The sequence below is a fragment of the Rhinolophus hipposideros genome (genome assembly GCF_964194185.1).
Source record: "Rhinolophus hipposideros genome assembly, chromosome: X".
Lineage (NCBI taxonomy): Eukaryota > Metazoa > Chordata > Mammalia > Chiroptera > Rhinolophidae > Rhinolophus > Rhinolophus hipposideros.
In genome coordinates, this window is record NC_138046.1 from 22,441,641 (window position 1) to 22,452,825 (window position 11,185).

The 11,185-nt window shown below is 39.8% G+C and overlaps 1 protein-coding gene across 1 annotated transcript; it reads right to left on the reverse strand.

Moving 5' to 3' along the window:
- Positions 1-570: 570 nt before the first annotated feature.
- Positions 571-8,876, reverse strand: CCDC160 (coiled-coil domain containing 160). Its single transcript, XM_081043151.1, has 3 exons — positions 8,742-8,876; positions 7,465-7,522; positions 571-1,946 (listed from the first exon to the last, which is right to left on the reverse strand). Exon 3 carries the CDS (start codon positions 1,920-1,922, stop codon positions 921-923), a length of 1,002 nt encoding a protein of 333 aa, XP_080899277.1. The 5' UTR covers positions 1,923-1,946; positions 7,465-7,522; positions 8,742-8,876; the 3' UTR covers positions 571-920.
- Between the last annotated feature and the right edge of the window lie 2,309 nt (positions 8,877-11,185).

Sequence of the window (11,185 nt, forward strand, 5' to 3'; positions counted from 1 at the left end):
GAAATCTTGATGATTGATACAGACAAATGCAGAGAATCCACTAGCCCATCGTTTCCACCAAAGGAATGAGGCAGTATATTTTTGTTCTCTATAAAATGAATTGTCATTGCCCAGGCCCCTTACAGGGCTGGATTCCTGTATAAATCAAGCCAGCTCACTAACAGCTTACCTAGCTGACATCCAACACCATTCACACCAGTCCCAGCCAGCTGGTGATGTAAGCTGGGCAGAAAGGCTTTCAATTTCCCCCGGTAGAATTTTGGAGGAACTGTGTAAACAACGCCCCTTGGTGGCCAACATAAGAAAATGCAAAAGCCAATGCTGACAAAATCAGGGCTCTAGTCACAGCCATCTCTCTAAATCGTCTTCCAATCTATGGGAACCGTGGCTAGGTCGAAGGAGAAAGCATGGGGAAAACAGCGGGGAGGAGAAAAAGCTGCATTTTCTCTGGAGATGTTTATATGTGCCTAATTAAGGTTAGATCTCAAAGAAAGCAAACACATTTTTAGTATCCCATTGAGTCTGAATAGGCAGCTATAAGACCCACAGACACGTTACGCTTATACACATAAACAAGGTTTTTATTGTTAACATCAGTGAACACGGAAGAATATTCATGTGCCAAGGACATAATGCTCACAAGATCACAAAATGGATGTTGATATTTATTCAGAAATGATTTGGTGAATCACTACAGGCTTGAGTGAAATATACAGTAAAAAAAGATTTCTGAAGCTTTATTTCCATTTGGACTCTCGCAAAAACTTCATTAGAAAGAGAAAGCAGAAGCTTTGAAGTTAACATGTATACATTTTACAGATATCCTGATTCACCAAAAATGAAAATTATATCCCATTACACACATTTTCAGTAATACACAAAGAAAGCACAAGAAACACTGATTTGGTTCAATGATTTGCCTAACGAAAGGCTTTTAGAAAATTTTTTTTATGTTTCAAAAAAAAATCCCCTGTAAAGCTGTCAAGGGTACTTGACGTTAGAGAAGAAAAGTGTTTTCTAAGCAACTCCAAGGCCCTGTTATTTTTTGCTCGCAGGGTCTTCTCAGCTCTCAGTTCATTCTTGATGGCACTGAGCTCTCTGTGGATCTTTTCCATTTCTAATTCATAATATAATTTCATGTCTTCTTCTAGGAGTGCATTTCCAACCTCAGTGTGATGCTTTAACTTCCTCACAGCTTCTTTTAAATCTCTGTTCTCTAGGCTCAACTTGTGGATGACTTCTTTGGCTTGCTGGAGCTCTTCTGTTAAGTTTTTGACATTTATTGCTTTTGCAGATAGGTCATTTCTTAAAGCTTGAAGTTCCCAGTCTTTCTTCAAAGTTTCCGCCCTTGTTTCTTGAAAATTTCGGGTTTTTGCGGAGACTTCTTTTTTGGCGTTCAAAAGTTCTTTTTCAGCATTTTCAAATTCCTCTTCTATTTTTCTGCACTCCATATTGAGTTCTTCCAGTTCTTCATTCAAAAGATTCAGGCGCAGTTTTGGAGACATTCCTTCGGTAAATTTCTTCTTGTCTTGTCGCGGTAGAGTTGGTAATTCCTTTGTATTCCAGATAGAATGGTCTTCGGTGTTATTGAAGCTTTCTTTGGTAGCAGCATCCAAATTAGATGATTCACAGAAAGCAGATTTCATGTATGCTTCATTCTTTGAAATGTTCATCTTTCTCTCTCTTATATTTGGTTCTTGTTCTTTTTCATTTAGTTGGAAAATAAATTCTTTCCTCTTAAATTTATTCTCTTCTTGAAGCTTTCTACAAGACAAATTACAAATTCCTTCCATTCTCTTGACCTTATCTAAAGTCATTTGTTCAGTAAAAGATTCAGGCTGAGAAGCCTCATTTAAAACATCCTGTGCACTAAAAAAAGGAGCAAATATATTCTCCTTCCAGTGTTTCCTCCTAGCATCCATTTCTTCAGGTACCTTTTCCAATTCCTTAAAAACAAAATTTAAAATCAAGGCACATTATTTACACTGGCAGCTAGTGTAGTGGAAAGAACTAAGAATGCTGGCTCATGGGCGAAGGAACCTAAATATTTGAAGGCTGGCTCTCCCTCTAACTAAGTGACTGGGGCCTCAGTTCCCTCGTTTGTAAATTGAAAGGGTTAGACAAGCTAAGTTCCAGCTTTAAAATTCTCTGACCCTAGGAAATACAAACAATAAATTGACACATTTGGCTATTTATTGTAGAGAAAATAATTCTATGGGAAAGCAATCATAGACATGAAAACAGACCGCTTCAAAGAGTGTGATTTAAAATTGATAAGTTAATATTAATAATAGGCTAATACCTGTGCTTCCAATGTGCCTGATTTTTTTTCTAGTTCTTTTGGGTTGGACTACTGTTTATCCATTCTTTAAAGTGACTAAAACATCAGGTCTTAATGCAATGTGAGCTGCTTTTGATAAAGTATACCACACAGACTTCCTCATGACTAACTCTGCCAAGTGCCCTTCTGTCTTGACCTATAAATTCCTGCTCTTCCATTCTTGGGCTTTGCTTTTAGACAAGGCTGCCAAGTGTACAGAATTCTGTCCGTTTTGACAGTAATTTCATGATGAGAACCGAATGTCAACAATTGAAAATATTAATGCCACCAAATGAGTTTTTCTCGAGATATTGACTCCAAGAGTAGTTTTTAGATGAAAACTTAGCATACTGAAACACAAATAACTTTCTAAATACATAAAAATTAGAGGATATTTATTTTGTTTCAAAAGTAATATTCCCTATTTAAAAGGAATTTTTAACATACAGCTTTCCTAAAGCATAGGAATATTTGATCAGTTACTACTTCTGAGAGACGGGAGAAAGAATGACCCAGGCAACACACTGAAGGGCCACTGGCATCTGAAGTCAGCAAACTGATAACTGCAGTGACCGCTAAAGAGTGGGAAGGAGGAGAAAGGGGTCACTTCATTCATTTTATACATCAATTTCCTGTAATATATTTGTAGTATAACCACTGAGAAAGATCAAAGTATGCCTGCATCTGTTTTTCCTATGCACACAAACGTAATTTTACCTTGGTAATGAAAAATGGCAACTCTTGTTGTTTATTTTTTAATTAATATTTTCTTTAATATTATTAAAGATTATAAATGTTGTATTATATTATTTAATATACAACATATTTTATACAATATTTCATATTATGCAAAGATTATAATAGTAGTGCATGTTATTTGTAGAATTTGGGAAAATACAGAAAAGCAGAGAAAACAAAAGGAATCTCCTTCGTAGTCCCATGGCCCTGAGATAACCACTTTTTGATATATTATCTCTCCACTATTTTCTTTTTAGTAACAGTAGTTTAAATTTTAACAGATTTTCCTTGCTACAGAAAATGAAATAATAAACTTGATATCTATGTGTCCTGGACATGCCTGACTCCCACCCCCCAAAACAGAGGGAAAGGACTCACTATCATCCCCAAGGGTATATTCCCCACTGCAACTACTTGGCTTTGAGGAAAGGGAAAGGTACACATTTTCAGTGAAGGTGTTAAAATGATGGGTTTGAAAGTCATAAACAAAGCTTTATTGAAGTTTAGTTAATCAGACCAGAGTAATAAGCTAAGACCTGAAATTCATGGTATGAGTTTGCCATTGAAGCATCATCTCCTTTCTCTTGAAATAGTCCTTTTTGACTTTTATTATTCTACTAGTCACCATTCAGAAGCAGGTATGATCTATGTGTTCTTAAGGGGGAAAGATAATCATAATCCAGGTTTCTCTCCTCTCTAGTATATGAATGCAAATGAGTGGGAAATATTACAGCATTCGTAAAGGAAAGGAACAGAAGAAAGAGAAAAGATGGTGATGCTAATAGCCAGTCACATTTTTTAGCAGTCAAAATTTTATATATATATCAATTTCACTACCTTTCTTCCTGCGCTTCTGTACAATCTCCCGATATAGTCAATGCTTTTCACAGAACTGGAAAGAGTCCTCTTATTTTATAACTGAGCCTCAGAGAAGTTAAGTGACTTGACCAAGGCCACAAAACATGTAATGGTAAAACTGAGACCCTGTCTCCCAGGTCAGTGCTAGTTCTAAAATTCCTCTTTATTCTCCTGCTAGGTTTCATTCCACAGATTGGAAAAAAAAAAAAAAACACAAAAAACGAAAAACATAAAGAACCACTATTTTCAGAGCTTAGGTATTTTTTAAGGGGCCACAAAAGGACAGAGGAAAAATGAAGGGGGGAAAGGGGATGGTAAGGAGAATTGCATGTCACATATCAATAGACAGAAAGAGAAAGGTTTGAAAAGCCTTTTGGAATTCCCCTCCCATGGCTGATACAGGGCAGGGTCAAAGGGTCTCTGAGCTCCTTTCTCTCACTCTCTCTCACTCTTCTCATCTCTTCTCTTTCATTGGCAAGATATGGTTTAAGGGCTTGTTCCCAAATCTACTCACAGAGTATGGCAAAGCCCAGGCCAGGGTTAAAAGCTGACACTGTCATTTGCTTTTTGCAAATTGTACTGTTTGTTTTTTATGGAGAACAAGTATGGCATTAGTATTCTCTGCCAAGGACAAGGAATATGCTTTGAAACAATGACACTCCTCTACCCTGGAGTGGCAGCCATTGTGCTCTTAATAAACTTGATTAGGTAATTTGTTGCAGCATAAGGCAAATCAAACCAGAAGTCATTATTGCAAGTACAAGATTGCCTTTTTAGAAATCTAGACTTATAGTTTTTGATTTACAGTTAGGAATATGATTTGAGTTAGTTTTTCTACATAGTATGAGGTATAGATTAAAGTTCTTCCTTTGTAAAACAAAATTGCCTTTTTAGTGGGTCAATTGTGAACATTTATTATTATAAGTGCCTACCCAACACTATATTGGATACTTAAAGACTAAAAGGGAAGGAAAGGAGGTCCAAGAGAAACGAAAAATTTAAAGAAACAAATAAGTCAGAACACAGAAAATTAAAGTCATATGACAAAAATGCTATTAGTGGTCCTCTAAGGGCGTGATCCCCCAGAAGTCCTTGGGACTGCATATTAAGGCCTAGGTGTCCATAATATGGCTACATCTATTTATTCGTGTCTGACATGAATTAATAATGGACTCCTGATGGTTCTAGTTAGTGTCTCCCTGAAAATATCACCATTCATCTTCTGGTGATTTTCTTCTTTTCGCAGTGGCAAAGTAGTATGGCATTTTGGTGGAGTAAGAGATCTCTTGACTCATAAGAGTGGCTTATATTTACCTAAAGAATTTGGGGGAAAAAGTGATAAAATAAATTGAAAATGAGTTTATAATGTAATGTGATGTGACATAATATAATTGTTGAGAGCTAAGCAAAGAGTAATCATTTATTATGGATCTTTAGGCAAATCTTTCCATAAAAATCTTAGGTAAACGCATATCTATCTTTAAATAGTTACAGAAAATAATACACTACTGTTTATTGTAAAACGAGAAAACCACAAAACCATTGCATTTTCATTTTCAAGGTAGGGGGCCCTGAGGAATAAACTCATATTACAGTGGACAAGCGATCAAATATGTAAACTCTATTTTTTCTAAAATATTCATATTTTAAATTACATGCTTTAGGGAAATTTGATGACATAAAATTCAAAGATCTTTTTCCTGTTGCCTTACCTCATTTACATTAGAATTTGATTTCAAAATTTTAGGACCACCTCTTTTGCATAAATCTAGATCTGTCTGCAAAAACAGGTTATTCTTCCAGGCAGGGGTAGGCAGGGACTGGGAAACAGTTCTGGAAAACCTCCAGAAGCTTTTTTCCACCTAGCAAGAGTGCTTCATCCCTAATTTTGTAATTTGGGAATGATGGTTGGAAAAGGTCATCTCAAACCTGTGATAAGCAACTTTCTGTCACTACCCTCTGCTCCTCAGCCCCTCTCAACTAAAGACGTGGCTTTTTCATCATTGCCCGAGGGCAGTAAGTGGGAGACAAAGGGCCCTTCTTAGCCCAGGGAACTTTTCCCATTATTCTTTGATGGTTTCAGTTCTTTGGACCCTCAGAAAAACTGCTTGGCCAAAATAGGGGGTGGGGGAGTGTGGAAAGTCTGCTATAAAGAAAGGCACTGGCCTTGCTTCTTTGCTCAGTTGTCCAATCTTTCTGCTTTCACTGTTCCCAGGCACAAAACACTGCCATCGTTACCCAGTCTCTTTATTCAAGGAGAGTCTAACCTACCCCATCTAGGGGAGCTTTGCTATTCCCCACCCTCTTGGGAATCACTGCCTTGCAGAAAACTATTAAATAACAAAATGAGGACTCAAAGGAACTGTCTGAAGTCAAGATGGGTGAATATGTTTTAAAACTGTGGAGAAGAAGGAAAAGGACGTTCTTGAAAAAGGAACTGAGTGTAGACTATGGGCGTGAGGGAGACTGAAGAAGTCAGTTATGTTGACCTCCACACTTTAGAACTATGTGAAAACTTACCTTTTGTGAGCCTCAGTTTCTTTAGATGTAAAATAGGGACAATATACCTAGTTCACAGGTAGTTAAGAGAAATGAATGAAAATGAAAAAGGAAGCAATTTTAAAGTATGCTGTAAACAATGGGTCTCGGGTCTTTTTTAGGTTTTCCTTTCCCTCCCTCGGAACATAAGCCAGCTAGTTAAAGAAGCCAACCCTTTTCCAAAGATATGTGCTCCAAATTTGCCAGCCTGAAGTCATCAGACCTCAGAAAAAGTCAGTTTGAAAATAAAAATGTAGGTAGTATTATGATAAGCAGCGGGGAATCTAAACTCAAATCTTACATAAATTTAACCTGCGTCCTCAAGGAAGAACTAGCCCTAAATCCTGTAAGTTACTGATGCTCACAAATTCGTGAAGTTAAATTGATTCTTTCTGAGCAGAAAAGTGGTAGTCTTTTCTACAACCGAAGATATTTGCATTTTTATCACCGACTACTTTACCAAGAACTTTGCAAATGTTCCAGTGTATTTCAGAGCCACCAATAACTTCTTAGAAATATTACAATTGGAGTATCAGTTTGAATATCAGCAAGGATGACACTGCACTCAGTTTTTCCTGTGCCTCTACAGCATTTCATACATAACTTTTATTTTACCGATACATTGGATCTCCTGGCACTTTATTCATCTTTGTATCCCTAGCTGTTGCCTGATACAACAAATATATGTTGAATAAGTGATTTTCAATATTCTTCTTGAACATTCTATGATGCTTTGATTCTAATTGAGTTTTTAGAAATACTTATAATTTCTCCTCTGGTTTATGAAGTGTTTGGGGTGACATTTTAGGAAAAGGACTTTTATTTTTCCCTCAAAGTTTATTCGTCTCAGATAAAGTCTTCAGGCCACGTTTGTATTTTTATGAGGCATTTTTGATAGCGTACTGACAATGCAGATTAATGATACAGTTACCAGGTTGAAGATGTACATTGGGCGAGGCTCTGTGCTTCTAAACACCCATAAGATATCAGCAAGCACAACTTGTACTTACGCTTCCTGATGTCCAAGGTCTTCTATTCGATACCGTTGTTCTCTTTCTCCAATTTGAACTAAAAAAAAAAAAAAATCCCCCTAGCACAGTTAGAAAATATAAACAGAATGCCCATATCCATGTTTCTATCTGAGATGCAGCTTAAAATGACAAGTGATATACTTAGAATGCCCTTTGACCCATCTGAAATGTGATGCCAGACACTTTGAAGCAAGTTTTCTTTTTAACTTGTCAACCCACTTTCCCAACTATTATGCCACTAAGTCTTCCTTCCCCAAGCAATGCAAATATCAAATGGGACAAGAATCGAGGTGGCATTGTAGCCAAACACAGTATCTCCTCGCCTTTAGCACCTATTGAACACATGAGACACGAATGGATGGCTGCAGGAGCAGCAGGAGCAGGACGCTTATTAACGAGCGTGCGGAGAGCCACCTTAGCAAAGGGCTGGAGCCTAGACCTTGCCTCCCTCCCTCAGAGCACAGTCAATTTGAAAGAATCATTGAAAAGGACAGTGATCCCGATTTGTGCCTTAATCTCTCAAAGTCCTAACATATGAGCCAAGTGTCCACTTCACGGGACTAATTGTCATCTCTATTGTTTGGCAGATACTGAAGCAAAGCAAAGTGCCATTGAAAACTGGACCGTGTAGGGCCGGCCCGGTGGCGCAGGCGGTTAGAGCTCCATGCTCCTAACTCCGAAGGCTGCCGGTTCGATTCCCACATGGGCCAGTGGGCTCTCAACCAAAAAAAAAAAAAAACTGGACCGTGTAAACAACTGTTACCCCAATTCTTTGTTATTAGTGGCAAATGATTCCTTCTAGAAGAGAGTCCCCTTAATTCTGAACTACTTTATTAGCACGGAAGTCACATTCTTGCTATAAACTGTATCTATGCATGCGTAGTGTGGGGATTTTCTCTGTAAATCATTAAATAAAACTCCTGCCATTGCTGTTTCCAGTGGAGAGAAGAAGGTGGCTTGGATCAGGGCGCTGCCTGGCCCTCACAGCAGGTGACACCATCCACCTCCCCAGTCCCTGCCCTCTGGCTGGCGCACACGCTCACGGGGAGAGCGCAGCGGGCGAGGTCTGACTCCACTCCTCCTTCCACATCCCGACTCCCACGCCCAGTTCCCTTCCCTCCCAAACGCTCCCGACTTCCCAGCCTGGAGCCCTTAAAGAGAGAGGAAGCCCGCAGTGGGGTCGAGGTGGGCGAGGGGCGCCCAGGAAGAAGAGGGGCGAACCCGGGGAAGCCCAGCTTTCCCGCGCGCAGACGTACCTGGAGGCATGGGTGGGGTCCAGTGGGCCCTGTGACCTCTTCCGTGAAACCGGCCACCACCGGCGGGGCGCAGTCCTCAGTTCGGCGCTGGCCACCGCGCTCGGGCCAGGCCCGCCCGGGGCAGAGCCTCTGCAGTGCAGCTCCAGCGCGGGCCGCGCAGTTGCCTAGCAACCGGCCGGCCTGATTTAAAGAGACCGGGGGGCTGCGGGCTGGCGCTCACAGCGCTGAGGAGCACTGCGCATGGTCGGTGAGGCGGGCTCGCGGCGGCTTCTGCCTGCAAGAAGCAGGAGCTCAAATCACAGGAGAGCCGAGATGGGGTGGGAAGGGACAAGAAAATGCGAGGCAGCCCCACCCACAGTGGGCTTATTACGGAGGCTCTGAGGGACTCACAAAGTCACCTGGGCACTGCAATTGTCGGGGAAGGAGCGAGTGGTACAGGGTTACTCCCTAGGCCTGCAGGTCAGTAACGTGATGTTAAGGAAGGTTAGCTCTGTAAGGTCGCCTGGATTTGGTTCAGGGTCCCTAACAATGTGGCCCTTGCACCCCGCTCCCCACCCCCACTTGCACCTCTGCCCCTCAGCACAATGGCCAGAATTTCTGCCTCTGGCCAAGGCTCTAAAGACCTGTGTCAGGAGAGCATTGTCCCCGGTTATGCCCCTATATGGGAGACTGAGTTTGTATCTCAGGGGGCCTATCGTTTCCTCATTATGACTCAAGAATTTCTCTAAACTGCTCTTGCACCTATTTGAATTTAAAACCTATTGCAGGCAACTAGTTCTACACTACTGGCAGTGTAAAATGATTTCCTCTCATCAGTCCCCAAACTACTTTTATGGAATTTCAAAGATTGCTCACAACTTCCAGGATTTGGTTGGGGAATAAACCATGTTCTTCATTACATCATAGATTTCGGTCATGGTATTTTGTTGCATAAATCAACAGTCTTCTTAGACTTTTATTAGCCTGGTTGTCCAATGCTGATCTTCCATCACCAAACTGGTCACACACACTGAAAACATACTCTGGCTGTAGACTGATTTGGACCCACCGACAGGGCCTCACCAAAAAATGGAACCGGCAAAGATTGTGGGGCCTGAAACAGAGTGGAACTTGGGTGCCAAAAAAAGTAATAATAGTGAGTTTTAGGAAAGCTAGTATTCTCTAGGAAGCATGAGGGTGAAAGGAAACATTAGTTCTAGAACCTCAAGTGAAAGGAGGTTTAAGCACGTTGAAAAAGTCACAGTCTAATTTATTAAGACCAAGCAAGGGAGTGACTTAGAAACAATGCTAGGATACATTTCAAAACTTCAAAACTTCTTGGGACCCGGATCTAACAGGTGTTTGGGATCCGGCAAAGTTGCATTCAGGCACCCCGAAGCCTAGTTCTCAGTCTCAATTATCCTCAGAGAACCAATTTCAACAAGAATTGGAGGCAGGAAGAAGCCCAGTGTCAAAGTACGAATATGTTTTCTTATGGACCCGATTAGAATTAGTTTGCGGAATTCTGACGAAACTTCTTTCCTTGATATTAAGTCTCCAAATAGCTTTGTATTTATAATTCTTGTTTTAATTATTTTAAATGGTCCCATTTGTTTTTGCTTGATATAAGATCCCTTATTAATGTAATAAAATAATCTTTCTTAATTGCTCTGTGCCTCAGTTTCCTCATTTATACAATGGGAATAATAATTGAACCCAACTCATAAGAATGTTGTGAGGATTGAGTGAATAAATATTTTTTAAAACTCTCAGAGCAAGGTCTGACACATAGCAAACCCTGTATAAATGTTTGCTATTATTATTATTACCTTGTCTTATAAATTCATTACCCTCCCAAAATATAAATATAAACACACTGATGGTGATAACTCAGGGTATGCTCTGGGAAGTAGAGTCTGAAGTCTCCAGACCCAGAATTCCAAACCTTTGTTTCAGGCTCCCTTTAGGCAACCCCACCCCACTACCACATCCCTGAAAAAATGCACAAAGGGTTACCTTGGTCTTGCTGTAATTCCATTTTTGAATATGGTGTGTCTCTCCTTCAATGCACTCAAAGTATCAAATGACAGAGAATCAACAACAGTGAGGACAAAATTTTGTTACTCAAAGCCACTACAGACTTGGAGGTAGGTTTACAAATATGGAAGTCAGAAAGTGGTTTACTATTCTCTGGAAAAGTTATCAACATCAAAGCAATGAGGCACTTGATAATAGTAGAATCATAAAGTCATACAATGGAGGCCAACCTTCTTGTTTTACCAAGTAGAATATTGAGACACAGTGAAGTAATGTGATTTATCCTTTGATCATGCAGAAAATAAGCTTCTTTTTATTTCCCTGGCAAGTAATCTTTGTTTGTGTAGCCTCAAACCTGAGGTATTTGAGGCAATGAAAACACATACATTTATAGGTATATATTACATGTTGATTAATATTTAAACTAT